General features: G+C 40.1%; 2 protein-coding genes across 3 annotated transcripts; both read left to right on the forward strand.

Annotated features, from left to right (window-relative positions):
• The first annotated feature begins 2,438 nt into the window (after positions 1-2,438).
• On the forward strand, positions 2,439-13,281 carry prrc1 (proline-rich coiled-coil 1). 2 transcript variants are annotated; one of them, XM_085280598.1, is made up of 9 exons: positions 2,439-2,569; positions 4,834-4,966; positions 6,446-6,829; positions 8,358-8,503; positions 8,719-8,821; positions 8,911-9,074; positions 9,652-9,755; positions 10,127-10,229; positions 11,729-13,281. In XM_085280598.1, exons 2-9 carry the CDS (start codon positions 4,873-4,875, stop codon positions 11,942-11,944), a joined length of 1,314 nt encoding a protein of 437 aa, XP_085136724.1. In that variant the 5' UTR covers positions 2,439-2,569; positions 4,834-4,872; the 3' UTR covers positions 11,945-13,281. The 2 variants fall into 2 exon arrangements, with proteins under 2 accessions (XP_085136724.1, XP_085136725.1); XM_085280599.1 differs by lacking the exon at positions 2,439-2,569 and adding an exon at positions 2,606-2,710.
• Positions 13,282-14,840: 1,559 nt separating this feature from the next.
• Positions 14,841-18,489, forward strand: lage3 (L antigen family member 3). Its single transcript, XM_085280600.1, has 3 exons — positions 14,841-14,948; positions 17,455-17,583; positions 17,680-18,489. The coding sequence occupies exons 1-3, from the start codon at positions 14,902-14,904 to the stop codon at positions 17,792-17,794; spliced, it is 291 nt and encodes a 96-aa protein (XP_085136726.1). The 5' UTR covers positions 14,841-14,901; the 3' UTR covers positions 17,795-18,489.
• Positions 18,490-18,522: the final 33 nt, after the last annotated feature.

Genomic DNA, 18,522 nt, shown 5'->3' on the forward strand with positions numbered 1-18,522 from the left:
TTTCTTTCACTGTAACACGTAATGTTAATGTTGTTAATGCATGATGCGAAGTGCCGTACAGTTAAATGGCATGATCCATTATTGAAGAATCCGATTAATGGTTTAAAATGCCTTTGTTTAGTGAGCTTTTGACATTAAATGGTTTTTGAATTTAGCTTGTCGGTTAGTCAAATTTATTTTAAAGAAATAAAAGCATGAATAATCATGAAGATGTCCAAAAATCTTTTGTATATATTTTGTATATATTTAGCTTGCATATTCTAGCATGCTAAAAAAAAAAAAAAGCAAAAGAAGGCCAAGGGAAAAGAAAAATGTAATTATTGCCTCAACAACAGCATTAGTCCTCAAGTCTTTAACAATTAAAATGTGTTTATTTTTCAGCTTGTACAGTTTTGTAGTTTATGATTAACAGCAGTAGAAGGACACTATATATCACAGAGATCGTCTAAATTATTGGTATATATGTCTTCTTTCACCTATCATAGTGATGTGCAAACGGGTGTAAAACTGCATCACCACAAACATGTGTTTGCTCACTCAGTTGATGATCAGACAGCCAAGACGTGGTTTGTGACACATCATACACAAGAAAAAGTACATTAAAACACAGAATATGATGATGAGTTTATCATGAGGCGAGCTGAAGGAGAAGTACAGCCTGCTGCTAGGGCAAGACAAACATCAATCGCAGAGTCCTTTGGTGTTGCAGGCAGATACTGTTGCAGAATTTTGGAAAGCGACTTATGTCTAGACTTAGGTTTTTGTGTCTATGTTTAAAAGACGAGAATTCACCACATCCTTAGAATTACAGAATCCCATTTGTTCACATTTTAGCGCACCTAAAGTGGATTATATAGACTATCCTGTATCTTTAAACATATATAGCATACTTACAGTAAAACAGCAACAGCAAGGGGTTATATAACAAATAATAAAATGACAACGCCACTTAGGGGAATTTCACCCCCAAGAACTATAAAGTCTTCTTAAAAACCAGAAAAGGTCGCACAGGTTTAGGGATGCACAACTGAGGCAGATTGGGTCCAATATTGATATGTCTTTAATTAAGCTTATAAAAATAAAAAAAGAATAAGACAATAGAAGTTGACTGTGGTATAGCTTATTCTATAACAGTGTCCTGGATTACATAAAACCATACACTGAACTGGACTTAGGAAGGCCTGAGAATTGCTGGGAATATGTAGTGGCCACCAGCTGCGTAACGACACCAGGTATCCGTACGGCTCGTGGCCCGCACACCTTGACAGTGCCTACAGGGTCCTCTGGCACTTGGTCAGCAGACTGGTGACACTGATGCAGGGCCTCCAAAACTGGCCCTGGTGCCTGGGACACGGAAGGTGAATTAAACAAAGACCCACCATATGCCCCAAACAGCTCTTGATAAGAGCGGTCACATTCATCCCTAAAATGCCAAGAACAGAGGGCATGGCAGCAGGAGTGTCTCTCAGTACAAGGATCCAACAAGAGGACATTTCCTTTCCACACAGGAGTACACTGAGCTCTAAATAACCAATAAAACGAATGGAGAGCCCATTAGCAGCCCAAAGCTGCAACCAATGGCATGAATGAAGGCATTCTTGTCCCCAAGGTGCAAAATGTGTCAAAAAGAAACTCTCTGTGATGGTGGAAACCATAGACCCAGTATCCACCAAGCACGGGACAGTCACCCCATTTATCAAACCATCAATCTCAACAGACAGCAACTTAGGGACTTGGTAGGGACTGCACTACCAAGTCCAATATTGATATGTCTAACCCTAACCCTTTTATAAATTTATAAAAATAAAAAAAGAATAAAACAATAAAAGCTAAGTGTGGTATAGCCTATTCTATAACAATGTCCTGGATTACATAAAACCATACATTGATCTGGACTTAGGAAGTGTGGAAAATAACCCACCACCAAAGGTTCCACGGCTACTGGTGTGTCCTCGCTTCACTGTAATAAAAACACAACACAACACGTTAAAAGTCAAAGAAAAACTCTAAAAGAGCACCAAGTTCGTTGCGCACAGTCAGGAGACAGTGTACATTTGAATAAAACAAGAAACCAGTCACACGCACAACCCTTTAAAACAAAATACAGAATACACAGACTGAATAGCTTGCACCACACGAGTAAATAGTGGCCTGTACTCCGGCTACAGAGACAACTAAAATGTTTCTCAGCTTTGTTATAATTTTCAATTCAGTCACATTTTAAATGCAGGTATTACATTTTCAGGGTTTTTTTTATTCCTTGTATGATCACTCTTCATAAGTAAGAAGTCTGATGGCTTGTATACATTATTATGGTATAGTTTGAAATACACTACTTGTGATTTAAATTTTCCAAACACACAGTTTCACACAGCCGATTCCAGCCTGAATTTTACTTGGAATCAGATCGGAAAGGGAAATCAGTAGCCTCTCACATCACTAGTTTCGTAAGCCACGTAAGACGGCGGCAGGCGTCACGCTGGAGCAGACGTGGCAAAGCACCACGTCATCACTGTGGGTCGGCGCTTTATTATTATTTATGGGTGTATTGTGTTAGTACCGCCAGCAGGTGAGTAGTTAAGTTACTTGTTCTGTAGAGATTATCATAATAGTGGCACGTGTCATGCTGAGTCTTTTTTAGAGAATTAGATAAAGATGTGTATGGTACTTTGTCCGTTTTGCTGTTTTTCTTTGGGGTTGTGAGGCACGTGTAAGTTGTGAACAGTCTTAAAAAACGCTACACTGCATTCATTTGGATCTCCTGTCGTTCTGTGGCGTGGCAGACACGGAACAAACCTTGTGTGTCCGCGTCAGACGATATAGATCCGCTTTGTTTCAGAGCACAGCGCTTGCCTCTTCGTGTGCGAAACTTAAGGTTTAACCCTGGGTTTTTGTACTACGAAGGTGGTTCATGTCTTACTGGGGTAAATCGCTGTAGTAGGTTGTGCTGCAAAGCCTGACCTGCAGCAGTCTAGATTCCAGATTAGAAAGGACCATGCGTGAATTCATGGTCTGCTGATCAATCAGAAAATATGATCACGCTTCCTGGAAGACCTCTGTGGAGACCGTAAGAGGGTCTTCTGTTTGTTTCTGTTGGGATCAAACAATTTTATTACTATATGCTCCTAAAACAGCGCATCTGATAACCTGCTCCCAGCATGTTATCTTCTGAGTTTTGGATTAAAATGCGTTGCAATACAGATTATTTTCTCTGGGAATATGTTTTACATGCGCAGCTTAATGCCCAAGTTTAACAGGGAATCTATGTGGGAACCTATGACGTCACTGTAAACTCCTGACGTACCATGTAACCTGAGGTGCACCTCCCGAGAATGTAATTACACAGTGGGTCAGTGCAGACTGCAGCTGTTATGATTGGTTTGTTCAACGCGCTTGAATCCTTATTTGCATTTCTGGCTACTTTTTCACCACAGTTGTTTTTTTGTTGTTTTTATTTAACAATAAGATAAAATCACTGCCTCAGAATGATCCATCTAAGGACTCACAAATCTACAAAACCAGTCAAAACTTTGGACACACCTTCTCATTTAATATTTTTTAAACTTTATTTTCATGACTATTTGCATTGTAGATTCTCACTGAAGGCACCAAAAAATAAATGGACACATATGGAATTATGTAGTAAACGAAAACTTGTTTTAGGCTCTTCAAAATAGCCTCCCTTTGCTTTGATTACTGCTTTGCACACGCTTGGCGTTCTCTCGATGAGCTTCGTGAGGTCGTCACCTGAAATGGTTTTCCAACAGTCTCGAAGGAGTTCAGAGATACTGAGCACTTGTTGGCCCTTTTGGCTTCACTCTGCGGTCCATCTCATCCCAGACCATCTCAATTTGGAATGGTTGTAATTAGGTTTAGGTCAGGTGATTGTGGAGGCCAGGCCATCTGATGCAGCACTCCATCACTCTCCTTCTTGATCAACTAGCCCTTACACAGGCTGGAGGTGTGTTTGGGGTCATTGTCATGTTGGAAAAATAAATGATCAACTAAATCCATTGGGATGGCGTTTTGCTGCAGTATGCATACTGACATAGGAGGGTGCAGCCATGCTGATTCTGTGTGCACTACACACAGGCATAAATGTGGGCAACAACACTTTTGTTTTCATAGGCTCCTCGAATCCTCAAAGGTTCTCTGCAGAAGTCTAAATCAGGCACAAGTCTACCTTACTTAAGCCAATAAATGAGGCTCAAACTGTGCGATGCATTGTCACAGGAAGGTGCATGTATCAATTTGTTGATTTAGAAAACCGAGGATACCTGTTCAATCAATAAAAAGAAGTTCACAATAATCTGCACTGGACGGCAGGCAGGCCAGTTCAGCACCCTTACTCTTTTAATACAAAGACATGCTCTTGTAATAGATGCAGTGTGTGATTCAGCATTGTCTTGCTTAAATATGCAAGGCCTCGACATCATCTGAATGGGAGCATATGTTTCTTTAAAATCTGTATATACCTTTTAGTATTGATGGAGCTGGTCTACCTGCAAACAACCATGGCATCACCAGTGCAATACTTTAGTTTATATCCACTAACTTAAAGCTGAAAGTCAGTACTAAAATATTGATTGTTTGATAGACAAAAAACATTGGTAGTGTGCAAAAAAAAAAAATAGAAAATTGTGTCTGTGTTCATATACTTATAGATTTAACTTGAGAAATTTCTAAATTTCTTCCTTGGTGTGAAAAAAGGTTTAATAAACATTATTGTCAGTCAAACTTTATGTGCTATAGTTCCCAGAGTGTACATGCAGGAAATGAACAATCGACCGACAAGTTGAACACAATATAATTCATCACAACATCTTATTGCAGCAATTCTGGGCTGAAGTTAAAATAAATACTACAGAGAATATGATGGAAGAAAGTGGGATTGAGACTACACCTCCTGCCAGCCCCACCCCTCTGACTGTGGGTGGCCCAGTCGGAAGCCTGCCCACCACTGCTGGTAAGACATTTGATGTGCAAATCAACATTCCCTTTGCTTGTAGCTTAGCTGAGTCGAGATTTTAAATGTCATTTGCTACAGTTCACATTGTTGATACAAATTCAAGATTGGTAATACGTGTAAATAAATTTTAATTGTGTTGATGTGGACATTATGGATACAACATCTATCAATTTTCTACCACTTATCCAGAGCTGGGTTGCAGGGAAGTAACAATAACAGAGAAGCTCAGCCATGTGGCTCCGCTTAGAAATTCTGTTCATAACAGAATCAATGACAAAGTGCATCCCTGATGAAGTCCAACATCCTCTGGAAACAAGTCCAACTTGTTGCTGGCAATGCTAATTAAGCACTCGCTGTGGTTGTACAGGGACTGAATGGCTTGTAATATTAAAACTGGAAAATTAATATTCAATTAAGACACTCACTTGCAACAGTATTGATACCGATTGTGCTGTCTTTGCCTTCTTCAGCTGGCAAGGCAAGGCAAGGCAAGTTTATTTGTATAGCACAATTCAACAACAAGGTGATTCAAAGTGCTTTACAGAGACATTAGAAACAAGAACAAATAAAAAGCATGATTTAAAATTGATTAAAACAAGCAAATAAACTAACTAACTAATTAACAAACAAACAAACAACAGTATATAAAATCAAAACAGATAAAATCAGAACAGTAGATAAAATCAGTAGTTAAATGTAAGTTTTGAAATTTAAGCTTAAAGTGTGGATTTGGTGCTTTATTCAAATGCAGCTGAGAATAGGTGAGTCTTCAACCTGGATTTAAATAAACTGAGTGTTTCAGCTTATCTGAGGCTTTCTGGGAGTTTGTTCCAGATATAAGGAGCATAAAAGCTGAATGCAGCTTCTCCGTGTCTGGTTCTGACTCTAGGAACTGATAAAAGACCGGATCCAGATGACCTGAGGGATCTGGAAGGTTCATACTGGGTCAGGAGGTCATTGATGTATTTTGGTCCTAAACCATTCAGAGCTTTATAGGCCAGCATCAGAACTTTAAAGTCTATCCTCTGACGGACAGGCAGCCAGTGTAAAGACCTCAGAGCTGGACTGATGTGGCACACAACATGACAGCCAAACATGGCTCCTCCTTTCCTCAAAAGCTATAGTAGTTAACATTCATAACTCTAAATAGCAGTTTAGGAGTAAGAAGAGTAAGAAGTAAAACTCTCATTTCAGCAATATCAAAGTATTACACAGTTATCATAAATATTTACCTGTGCGGTGTGAATGTTAATATTAGCAATTTTACTTCTAGCAGTTACCTAATAGCGAGATGTTGCAAGGTAACCCGAGCAGAGAGTCTAGAGAACTAATTCAAGCAAATAAAGAGTGAAATCAGACGGGTTTCAGGCCTAAAGAGCAGAGCTGAGGATATAAAGACCTGCAGAGTGAGAAAATGGCAAGCAGATGAGTAGAGGGAAAGCTCTCTCTGATTGGATGTTTCTCTTTGTTTTTCAGGTCTGTCCACTTCGCTCCCTCTCCCAGGAACAATCAGTTCCCCCTCAGTCTCGACTTCTCTCCCCAGTGTCCCACCACTTCCTGCCTTCAGCAGCCCTCTGGCTGCACCGCTTTCCCTTTCTTCCCAATTTCCCCCCGCCTCAACACTGGCCTCACCTTTCACCAGCAGCTCTCCCGTCCCTCCTGCTGCCTCCTTCTCTTTGCCTCCTCAGGCCTCTTCCATCAGACCTCCTTCTACTGCTTCCAGCATGTTGCCCCCTCCTGTAGGTCCACCTGTATCGAGCTTCTCTGTGGGTGCAGGATATGACATCACACGGGGTCATGCTGGTCGAACCCCACAGACACCGCTGATGCCAACATTTTCCAGTCCTGCTTCTATACCAGGTCAGAGTGAAAAATGTGAAGCTCGGGTGAAATTTTCGAATCTGATAAACACATTTATGCTCTTTTAAAAACTGGAACCAAATCAGTTTGACACCCAGAATACCCACATACTAGCCAACACTAAATATTACTATCAAATTAGATACTCATTTGCAACAGTATTGATACCAACAGAGGCATCTTTGCCTTATCCAGTTGAAAAACACCTTCACGTTATACCTGAACAGGCAAGCACACCTCGCTTGACTAGCTGTCATTCACAACACTGAACAACCCTTTTGAAAGCAATTTTGGAAGGTCCGTGAAACTCCAGTTTCTACACCACTGGCACTTAACGTTTAGTTAAGTTATCATTAAGGATGCGGCTCGTGGTTATGGCTAATAACAAATCAAAAACATCAATGTGGGAGCAATGCTATCAGAACTGCCCATCTATATTATTATAATGGACCTAAGAACTGTTGTTTCTTATGAAGTCCCAGTAAAGTCAGCGGTCGAGTAGCAAGCCCCAAGTATGACTGGAGGTGCATTGAGTGTGAGAGAAGCTGACCTGAGAGAGAGGATCATGGTGAAGCTGGAAACCTGAACCCTTCATGGCCGATTACCAAGACAAATGTGAAGTACCCTCTGAAAGTCTGCTAGACGATGTGAATGCAGCATTATGGACAATCCATTACTGGGATGATTAGGAAACTAACCAGCCGATCTACATTATGACAGTAGTGATCACAGAGATGTTTGGCCACCAGATGAACAGCCACAAGGAGCAGTGCCCTCCATGGAGAAGGAGACTGGAGGCCAAGATCAAGGCAGTGTGGAAGGAAGTCAGCCAACTATTGGAGCTGCAGAAAGGTGCAATGAGGAAAGGGGTACCCAAGAAGTACAGCAAACTGTCCATACCTGAGGCCTGGGAAACTGCCATGCAAGGACTCACAGCCCTGGCCACATGCTTGAAGAGGTGTTCCAGAGAGATATGAGGCAGAAGAATAAACCAGAAGTTCTCCACAGAACCATCCAAGATGTACTCTAGGTGGCAGGTGACCAATATGAGACGGCACAGAGGCACTAATCATGGCAGCACAGGAACAAGCTTTAAGTACAAGATAGACGCCCGATAGTGTGGTACCACACCTGGGAAGACCTCATGTGCAGGTTTAGGGCCCCTGAGACACATAACAACAGGGTGTTGAAAGCTGAAATGAATGTCCCTTAACTTAGAAGTAAGACATAAGGGTAATAAATCATATTTTTTACAGTAGTCCTCAAACTCACAGCAGATTTCCAGAGCAGAGAAAGATCTAGCGTTGTTAGCTGAATTCCAAGACGACTGTGTAGTTAAAGTCTGTCAGACTACAGAATCAGAGACTGGAGAAGCAACTGCATGGGCTACCGCAGCAGCAACCTCACAATCTAGCCAATAGGGAAGCGCAAAACAGAACAGCAGCAGATGCTCAGAGGACATTCTGTAAACAATTGATTTATTTAAAAAAAAAAGTACAACTTGTTAAAAAATGTTCCATATTTTCAGGTGTGGTGTCCAACCCCATGCTTCAGCAGTCAGTCATTAGAGGAGGATTAGATACTGGATCTTCAATCACGTTCCCGGAGGAACAGGAGGATCCCAGAGTGTCTGGAGACACCAACAGTGGTGGAGGCATCTGGGGCTTTTTTAAGGTAGAATACAAATGTGTGAAAGGGGACTTTTGAAGCTTGATGTTCCCTATAGCTTTTTTGCGATATGGTTGGACATATTTTTCAAACATAAAAAGTCTTTAAAATGATGAAGTTCTTCTTTAATTAAAGTTAATAGGAAGAGTTGGTTAAGTGTGGTGTGTGTGTGTATATATATTTTTGGGTAGTCTTATTCTGTGTGTATTGTGTCCCCTCAGGGAGTAGCAGGAAACGCTGTAGTAAAGACAGTCTTAGACAAAACCAAACACTCTGTGGAGTCCATGATCACTACTCTTGATCCTGGCATGGCCCCATACATCAGTAAGTTACCCTGTTTTACCCAATTTAAAAAAAAATGTACAAAACATTCAAATGTTCTTAATAAATGTTTCTGTGTTGTTCATCCTCAGAGTCTGGTGGGGACATTGACATCGTTGTGACTTCAGATAAGGAGATGAATGTGGGGGCAGTTAGAGATGCTTTCCAGGAGGTTTTTGGGCTGGCCATGGTCACCGGAGAGTCTGGTCAGTCAAACATTGCTCCACAGCCTGTGGGCTATGCCGCCGGTGTCAAGGTCAGTGGACTTCGCTTTTACGTTACTTCATTTCTTTCTCGTTCAACTTTTTTCAAGCATCAAATGTTTGTTTTCCTTGAATAGGTTTTATAGCTTATTTATTTATAAATGACATGGCTTTTAAGACCATCACGTGTGAAGATAAAAATGTATATAAATCATGCAGTGCTAGATTTGTTAAGAGGAAATATTTTGAGAACTGAGTCTTAATATTGTGGGAAAAACGAAACACAAAATAGGTTGCTTCTGAAAAATTGTGTGTAACCTTTTAATCATAATAACTGGATTGCATAGAGAGTTCCACATTTTATGAGTCAAGGCTCATTTTAGTTAATATCTCTACGCACAGTAAAAGAGAAAAATGTTAATTATGATGATGTATTAGTTTATTAAAATATCAGTCTGGTCATTTTTAAGTTTACTTATTTTTTTCTTAGTTCAAAATAAAATGCTGAAATATCCCAGTTACATAAGTATTACTAGTGTCTGAGTTTGTTTCAGTTTAGTTCTTGACAGCACTGATGTTTGCAGCTTCAGTCATACATGTGTGTGTCTGTCTGTCCCTGCGTGTCTGCAGGGGGCTCAGGAGCGCATTGACAGTCTGCGTCGAGCTGGTGTGATCCACGAGAGACAGCCAGTGGTCTCTTTAGAAAACTTCATTGCTGAACTTTTTCCTGACAAGTAAGAAGGTTTTGACTGACTTCTGAAAAGAAAGCACACACATTCTTAGAGGCCTAGCGGACTTTCTATCTCACAAACAGTGCACAGTACTGCTGTAAACAGCTTGGAGCATCCCATAAAAAACAAAAAAATGTGTGGATGCTGGGCTACAACAGTTTTCATCTACAACAGGACAGAAATGCTTTTTGACATTTCTATTCACCTTTCATCTTCCATTATTTACTTTATAATTAGTCATGTGTTGAATAAAATGCAAGCCAAATATTCACATGTTTGATGCAGTTTGATGTTTTTTTGTGGCAACAAACAAAAGCGTTAACATTTAGTTAAAAGCTCTAAAAACAACAACAAAACCTTCTTTTTGTTTCCAGGTGGTTTGACATCGGATGTTTGATCCTCGAGGACCCTGGTCAGAACATTCACATCGAGCTCTTCACTCAGGCGACCCCTGTAGCATTAGAGCACGTCCAGCAGGTATCATTTGGTTTACAAAGGAAGAGCTTTTCTGGTTGAAGTTTAAATATTTAAAAAAAATGTTCAGGAAAAAGAAACTTTTACAATTTATAAAACCAAACAGAAGTAAAACTGTGCGGGTGAGGGTGGCGTGGAGTTTTTTGGCTGTGTATACTGTATGTATGGTTGCTCCTGGGCCCTTGTATCTGTACGTGGAAAAAATGGTGGTCATGGGGAATGTTGAAATGAAGCCCTGCCTGCTTAAAAAGGCCTGTTACCTTCTGTAGTCAAGCTAAACCAACACTGCTTGAGTAAGTATTGTAGGTTTCCCTTAGTTTTTGATTTGTTATACAGTGGTCCGTCGTTATATCGCGGTTCAGTTTTCACGGCCCCGCTGTTTTTTTTTGTTTTGTTTGTTTTTTTGTTTTGTCACAGTGCGTTGTGTTCTGCGTCCTGATCAACTGTAGACCATTTTCAATCAATTACATCGTGCCGTGTCTCCTGTACAGTACAGTTGCGTCCAGCTTGTCAAATTTACATAAATCTTCGCTAGCAGAAGACAACAAACACAAAAGGATTATAAGGAGCATTAAGTGAAACCAAAATGTCCGATAAGTCAAACTTTACTGAACTCATTCTTCTTGCTTCCTCTACTTCCGTACCATTGATTCATTAATGTTGAATTCTCTCGCAGCTGCTCTGTGCCCATGTTCTGGACCTGAAAACAGGGTTTGATCTTTGGTTTCATTCGATAATGCTGGACTTATTTTCGAAGATTTGAAGTTTGAGAGTGTTTAAACAAGAGAGAAACGTGTGAAAATGTCGATCCCCTTTCTGAGAAATGTGTATAAAGTGTGTAGTGAGGGGTTTTACAGCCTTAAACCATCTATAATAATTGTAAAAAATAAAGTTCGCTACTTTGCGGATTTCACCTATCTCGGGTTATTTTTTGAACGTAACACCCGCGATAAACGAGGGAACACTGTACACTCTACTGACAAAAGTATTGGCTTGCCTGGTTTTACACTCAAACAAATTTGAGTAGCATCCCATTGTTTATCCACAGACTTGAATATGTTGTCCGCCCAACCTTTACAGCTGTAATTCTTCTGGGAAGGCTTTCCACAAGGCAGGTAATGTGTTAGTGGGAAGGTCATGAAACTGGCAAACATATCTTGGGATGCTAGAACTAAACCCAACTCCTGAGCAAATAAGAGGGACCCATTGACAAATGTTTTTAAAAGCAATCTTCACGCCTAAGTGTTTGATTTTTATACACCTTAAAGTGATTGGAATCCCTGAATTTAATGATTTGGAAGGGTGAGCAAATACTTTTGGCAATATCCTGTCATGCTGGTAGAAGATAAAGTTTCCCACCTTTTTCAGGCTCTACAGTTTTCTCTTGACTTTTTGTCTTTGAACAAAAAATGTCAGGTTGTACCGTAGAATTATTTTATTCAAAATCTCCCATGTAGAAACCTGCTACAACTCACAGTGTTTTTGTAACCTTCCCCATATAGGCTCAGTCCATGACCCCTCCTGACTACAGCCTGCGCTGGTCAGGTCTGAGTGTTACCGTGGGTGAGGTCCTGGAGCAAAGCCTTCCCAACATCAACAGAACAGACTGGCACCAGGCCATGACAGGCCTAACCCAACGCCAGATGATCCACAGTGCTTCCAAAGCTCTGGCTGGTATCTACAAACAGCAGTTGCTTCCCAGGACTACGTCAGGCTGAGTGCGTCAAGTTTCTGTGACATACTGAGAGGAGGTGGACAGTAAACTAGCTGATGGGACATGAAGGTTCCACGTACCTCCCTCCATCCGTCTGTCCTGCACAACAAAGCCAACTGCACATTTCGTTAAAGATGTTTGTGCCCACAGACGTTTTGCTGGCATTCTCGTGTATTTTAATGGGTTTTACTGAAAATTTAGATTCCATTTTGTTACGATCAAGCTATAATGCATTATGATCCTCTCCATCCTTTTTAAAATGTTTATCAGTATAAGCACATATTAAGGCAAAGTTTAGTGTTTTATTTAGGCATTCTTATTGTTTGTCCCATTTGTACTTTTCTGTACCCTAAGTCCAGTTTAGAGGGAGTAATGCAGCAACTACCTGATGTGATTAGGCTGAGTGCAACATCAAGAAGCCCTACAATATAGGAAAAAATCTTTTTTAGGGGGGAGAATTTTCTACCATGCCCTAGGGCCATTATTACCAGCTACTCCCTATACAATGTACTAACTGCATGCCAACATTGCAGTTATCAAACATTAATTGTTATGATTTACTTTTATTTGTTGATACAATGCTCAATTAATACAAAAATAAATATATGTGACCATTTAACCCAAACAAAAAAAAAAGAGCCATGTCATTACAACATATCTATACATAAAAATCTTAATTTCACATATTGTTACCTTGATAAGTGTGACCTAAATTAACTTTGTAGCAAACAGCCGACATCTTCCTGATGCTACTGACCTCCATCAGCAGGATAGTACATCCTTCAGCATCACAAAAACTGCTAATGGATGGCTCAAGGACTGTAGCATGGAGTGTTGAGATTGGCCCAAGCCTTCCCTGATATAAATCCAGTGGAGGGCCACGAGTCATATTTGCAGATTCATTGGATAGCCACCCAATTAGTGAAGTATTTTGATTTCTTGTCCTACATAAAGACCATGACTGACGTGAATGCTAATACAAATTTATACATAAAGTGTTTCTGTCCCATGCAGCTAAACCATAACAATGATTTACTTAATTTATTTCTTAGGGCTTCAAGTGGTAAGAAACTGTCAGAAACACTAGATCTAACTTTCTGTCAGTTACAGTTGGGTGTAAAGAATATTCTTATGCATATCTTGTGCTGTGCCTTTTTACATAAATCACTTTTTAATGCTGATTTGGATGCCCCCCTCCTTAACCAAAGGATATATCACTGCTATATAATACTGTGCAGAATTCTTAAGGAACATTGGAGTTTCCTGAGAAGTCCAGCATAACATTCAACTCCAAAAACATTTTTTCTGTTCATTACTGGAAATAAATGACTATCAACAGTCTGGAAGTGTGTTTGGGGTTATTCTCCTGTTGAAAAATAAATGATATCCAACTAAATGCAAACTGGATGGGATGGCGCTGCAGGATGCTGTGGTAGCCGTGCTGATTCAGTGTGTCTTCAATTTTGAATAAATCCCCAACAGCGTCACCAGCAGACCACATTATCACACGTCCTCCACGTGTTTCACGATGGGAACCATGCATGTAGAGACAGTCTATTCACCTTTTCTGCATCACACAAAGACAAGGCAGGTGGAACCGAAGATCTCAAATTTGGACTCATCAGACCAAAGCACAGATTTCCACTGGTCTAATGTCCATTCCTTGTGTTTCTTGGCCCAAACAAATCTCTTCTGCTTGTTGCTTTTACTTAGTAGTGGTTTCTTGCCAGCTAATTGACCACGAAGGCCTGATTTGTGCGATCTCCTCTGACCACTGTGCAGTTTCCACTGAACAGTTGACGTAGAGATAGTTAAAATATCAATACTACAGTCTAAATATCAGGAGAGCAAATCAATATGCTTTCAGATGTGTGGCTACATGTTGTTGGAACTCTGTGTGGCATTTATCTGGGCTCTAATCTGAGGTGCTGTCAACTTGCTATTTCTGAGGCTGGTGACGCAGATTAACTTATTCTCAGCAGCAAAGGTGACTCTTGGCTTTGTTTCCTGGGGCGGTCCTCATGTGAGACAGTTTTGTTGTAGCGCTTGATGGGTTTTTGCAACTGCACTTGGGGACACATTCAAAGGGACACATTCACATTCTCTGCATTATTGTAGAGTCTTTGCCTTGTGAAGACCATTGAGGCAACTGTTGTTGTGATGTGGAGCTATATAAATAAAATTGAACTGAACTGAATACCATCATAATGAAGCCATGATGGCTTCAGGAAGATATGAACAAAGCAGTTATTAGTTGTATTAGTTGCTTTTAAACACAAAAAAGAAACCACCTTGAGGCATTCCAAATAGATTTGACTGGCGGTTCTATCCATACAGTTTTATGTAGTGATGAAACGTGAAATTAACGTATTGGTATTATTGCGTATTGCCCAATACCCAATCCCAATACCTCAAAGTAGCTGCCCAAGTGCCAGGAGGTGTTTCAGGTTGGGTGCAGGTTGGAAGACTTTGATTAGAAATTTGGAATTAGTGGCTGCTAATTTTATAGCAGAAAAGTTACACTTCACATTTCTTTTGCAAAAAGTTTCCTTTTCAAAATAAATAAATGAAAACGTCAAAGAAGTCACAACCAGGCTACCTTTTTGACATGTTTTTGACATGTGACGTGTATTTTCTCCATAATTTCTTAAAAATGTATTTTTCATTTCAAATTTCTGTTGTCTTTTCGGTTGGATTTCATCCATTTTGAGTTAGTATACTGTTGTTATTATTATTATTATTGCAAAAATCTATTTTTCGTTTATATTAGTGAATTTAAATGTTATTCACACCTAGTTTTGTTAATTTTTAGTGTATTTTCAGTTCACTAAAAATATTTATTTCTATTGTTGTGCAGTATTCACTGTTGTAATACTGCATTCTGCCACTGGGGACAGCTGTCCTTTTCCTCATACATGGAAAGCGTTTCCGTTTCCGGTTCGTTTCAGCACAACAATCGCAATGGCGGCAGCTGGAGAAGCTAACGGAGGAACAGGCAAACTGGAGTTGTATCCTTTATTGTTGTCAATATTTACCACTGAGGTCTATGAAAACTTTAATGATATTTTCTACTAGCGAAGGGCAAAGCGAGGCTTCTTGAAACAACGAAACATTCGAAGTATTTGTTCCGGTAATTGTATCGAGGTTTCGAAATAACCTGAATCTGAATCTGGGCTCTTTCTGTTTGGGTGTGTTAGGTTGACTTTTAAGCTTAATAGGAGTTTGTGTCATCAGGTTTGTTCTACACTGTCAAGCGAAGCTAGAAGCTGGCATAGAGTTTGAAGTTTAAACATTTTTAAATCATCCTCTAAAGAAACTTTCCTTAAATTTATTTACTACTCACCGATGACTATAACTACTGTGGATGTTGTAACATTATGTTTGAGTCTGGAGTTTTGGTTATAGTTAGGGTTGCCAACTCCCTGAAAAATAAATAAGGGACACCTCGTGGCCAGGGCCGGGCGACCCAGTTGTCTTCACCCTTCCCAGTGTGGTGAATTTTCTAGCTCTTTTTTTGTGTGTGAAATTATTTTTTTAACCATTTGACTTGAATTTGATTTAAGTAGATGTGTATTCTTTGTGATATGAACACATGTGAAACAAATGATCATTTAGCCATTTATTTTTAGCTCAAAATGACAACATTAACACAATAAAACAGGTCTCCTTCTTAAACAGAAGCCTGTCATGCTTAACTTTTGAGAATATAAGTAAATCTTTCTTTAACTCTGTCCTGCTTAACTTAAAATAATATAAAACAATAGAAAGAAAAATATTCTTGTAACAGTGCACATTTAGTGCATTTAGTACAATTGGCTTCAGTTGAGGTATTATTTCAGCTTTTCTAATGCTAATCAGCTGCTCCTGTTTGTAAACCCGCTTGTTCCCATGATTACGCATCTTAACTCATCATCATTATTCATCTATGTATTACTTTTATGTATTATTCATCTATTTGTTGTAATCATCTATCCTTGCAGTTGTTTATTACACAAAATAAATTATATTATCACACTTCTGGCCACATAGCGCTGATATTCACTGCACATGCCCATATTAACTTTTTCCAGCCAGGTGTTTTCCTTTTCCCATTCTTCCCTTTCTCTGAGGGGAACAAACATTGCTGCTCTAATGCTGGGCTCACACTGTGCGGTTTTAGGCCCATTTTGAGCCGATTTTTGAGTGATCGGACCGATTTTGGCCTTCATCGTGCATCGTGTAGTATACGTGGGGTAACGAGAAGTGATTAACACCTCACGACCAGCTCCCGATCAATCAATCGCTCGTGAGGGTCTCACCACAGCCGCTCACACTGCTCGCGCGCAAACACGTAAACGTTGGTGTAAAAAATGGAGCAGCACAGCTGATCTGGACACAAGCGATGGAGGCACAACTTGTAGAACTTTGGAAAGCTCATCCGAGCCTTTTCGATGTGGCATCACAAAATTATCACGACCACAACAACCGTGAAAATAGTTGGATTTACATTGCTGCCCAATCACAGCTGCCTGAACAATGTTTTTCATTAGCAATTTAGCAAAGTTGATGGTGGTGGTGTGTCTGTGTGAGTGTAAGACGGAGAGAGAGAGCGCAACAGATTTTCTGTTATAACCTTCATTTTATGGAGGCACAGTGTGAGCACTCAGGTCAGGCATCAGAGCATCGGGCGGAATAGTGTGAGACCTGCATCGTGACCTACCAACTTCTAACCCCTGCGAGTCAATCATGCAGTTTGAGCAGGAGCTGAATATCGCGACTGAAAAAATCGCAGTGTCTGCCCAGCTTTAGGTGTACTGTCGTCCGAGACTTGCACCGCAGTGTCGGCGTTTGTTTCCCTGTTGGCCATGCTTCTTGTTGTGGTCATCTGTTGTCTTCCGGTATTTTCTCCGCAAGCGACCTTTCCTCGACCAATGAGATGAGCGGTAATCTGAATTGTCATACTCGAATTGTCATAAGTGTGCTGTCAGCTCATTGGTCACAAAGCAGGAGAGGGGCTGGGAATTATGTTTTCAAACAAAGCGTTAATTCCATTAAAAGTTATAGGCTACTTTTGATTCTCACTGTATTACGGGACAAAGTGCGTCCCTTATTAGCTCAATACGGGACGTGTACTTTTGTTTCGAAATACGGGACGATTCCGTATTTTAAGGGACGGTTGGCAACCCTAGTTATAGTGAACCTGCACCTTCCTGTTGTTTAAGAGATATTTGCACAAGAAGAGTCAGTGAGAATAAAGAAAAGGGGTGAAAAAAAATGTTAAGAAATAGGTCTCTTGTAATAAATGGGTGTGTTTTTCAAGCTTTTATTTTTAAAGCATAAATATATTCCTTATGGTGGGGCAGTGTGTCAGTAACAGATTATAGTAAGGATGAAGCCTTTTTAATGCAGCAAATAGCATTTTCCATTGCAAGTAGGGCAAAATGAGAGAACAGAGTCAGAGATGAAAAACCCGGCCTCTTTTATTTTTCTCTTTTGTCTCAGCCATGTCCTCAGTCTTCCTTGACCCTCGTGCAGCTCTCTGGATGTTCCCTTCCCATCATCTCGTGAGGCCACCATCGCTCTGCGGTCGCTCTCCCCGGACAAAGAGCCCCGGAAAGGCGGCATAAGCAAACTGATTACAGTGTCTGGAAGCACGCTTTCTGTGTGAGATTATCTTCCTTGGCTCCTTCATAGCCTGTATCAAACTGAGCCCTAACATCTGTGTCCTTTTTGTACTAAAAATCCTTCGCTGTGTTTCAGGAGGTGGAGCGCTGATGAAGCACGAATCCTCAGAGTGTCTGTGAACTCGTTTCTCGATCATCTATCCCTTGTTATGGAGACCATGGAGATGTTTGGTCCACCTGTTGCCGTATGATGTATAACAAGTGATTCTGGACTCTGTTTTTGATGCTTGGAACTAACTGAGGTCCTACAGACTGGACTGAAGTTTGATTAAGTGAGCTAAAGTCACTGGCACCTTCGAACACAGTAAAAGGTGGTTGATGAAGTGGAACTGAGGGGGAGATCATGACACTGGCTCAGTGCTCAGTTGAATAATTTCTACAGCTGTGATTGAAATAGATTCACAGAATGTATCTGATGGGGGTATAACCATAATAATTCTTTTCAAAAATAAAAATGTATGATTATACAAATATTTAAAACTAACTGAGGTTAGTTTTAAATATTAGTAAGTTCAGTCTTGCTTTATTTGGCTACAGCTTCTAGATGCCTTTTAATTTTGTTTTGCCGGCAATCATAAAGTTACCATTTTGGACAGCTAAAAAGATACTCTCACTGAATATTTTTGTGTTCAGATGAAGACTTCTCATCCAAACAATGAATTAAAAATCTGTCCAGCTATCACTACGTAAACCAGTCCGAGGCTTAGACCATCAAACTGATAGAACTTTATAAAAATGAGAACTTTTTGGCACTTGTTTTCTCACACAGTTACTTTTGAGATCATTTATGTACATGTAAATAAAGAGTTTGATTACTGAAAGTAGTGCTGCAACAATTCAGCAACAAATTCGAATAACTCGATTATTAAAAAAAATTCAACACACATTCTTTGCTCCGATGCTTCATTTAGTAGATGGC

Source organism: Mchenga conophoros, linkage group LG7 (assembly GCF_057382185.1).
Source record: "Mchenga conophoros isolate Kocher_MC1m ecotype Shallow Benthic linkage group LG7, M_conophoros_male_GT1.1, whole genome shotgun sequence".
Classification (NCBI taxonomy): Eukaryota; Metazoa; Chordata; class Actinopteri; order Cichliformes; family Cichlidae; genus Mchenga; species Mchenga conophoros.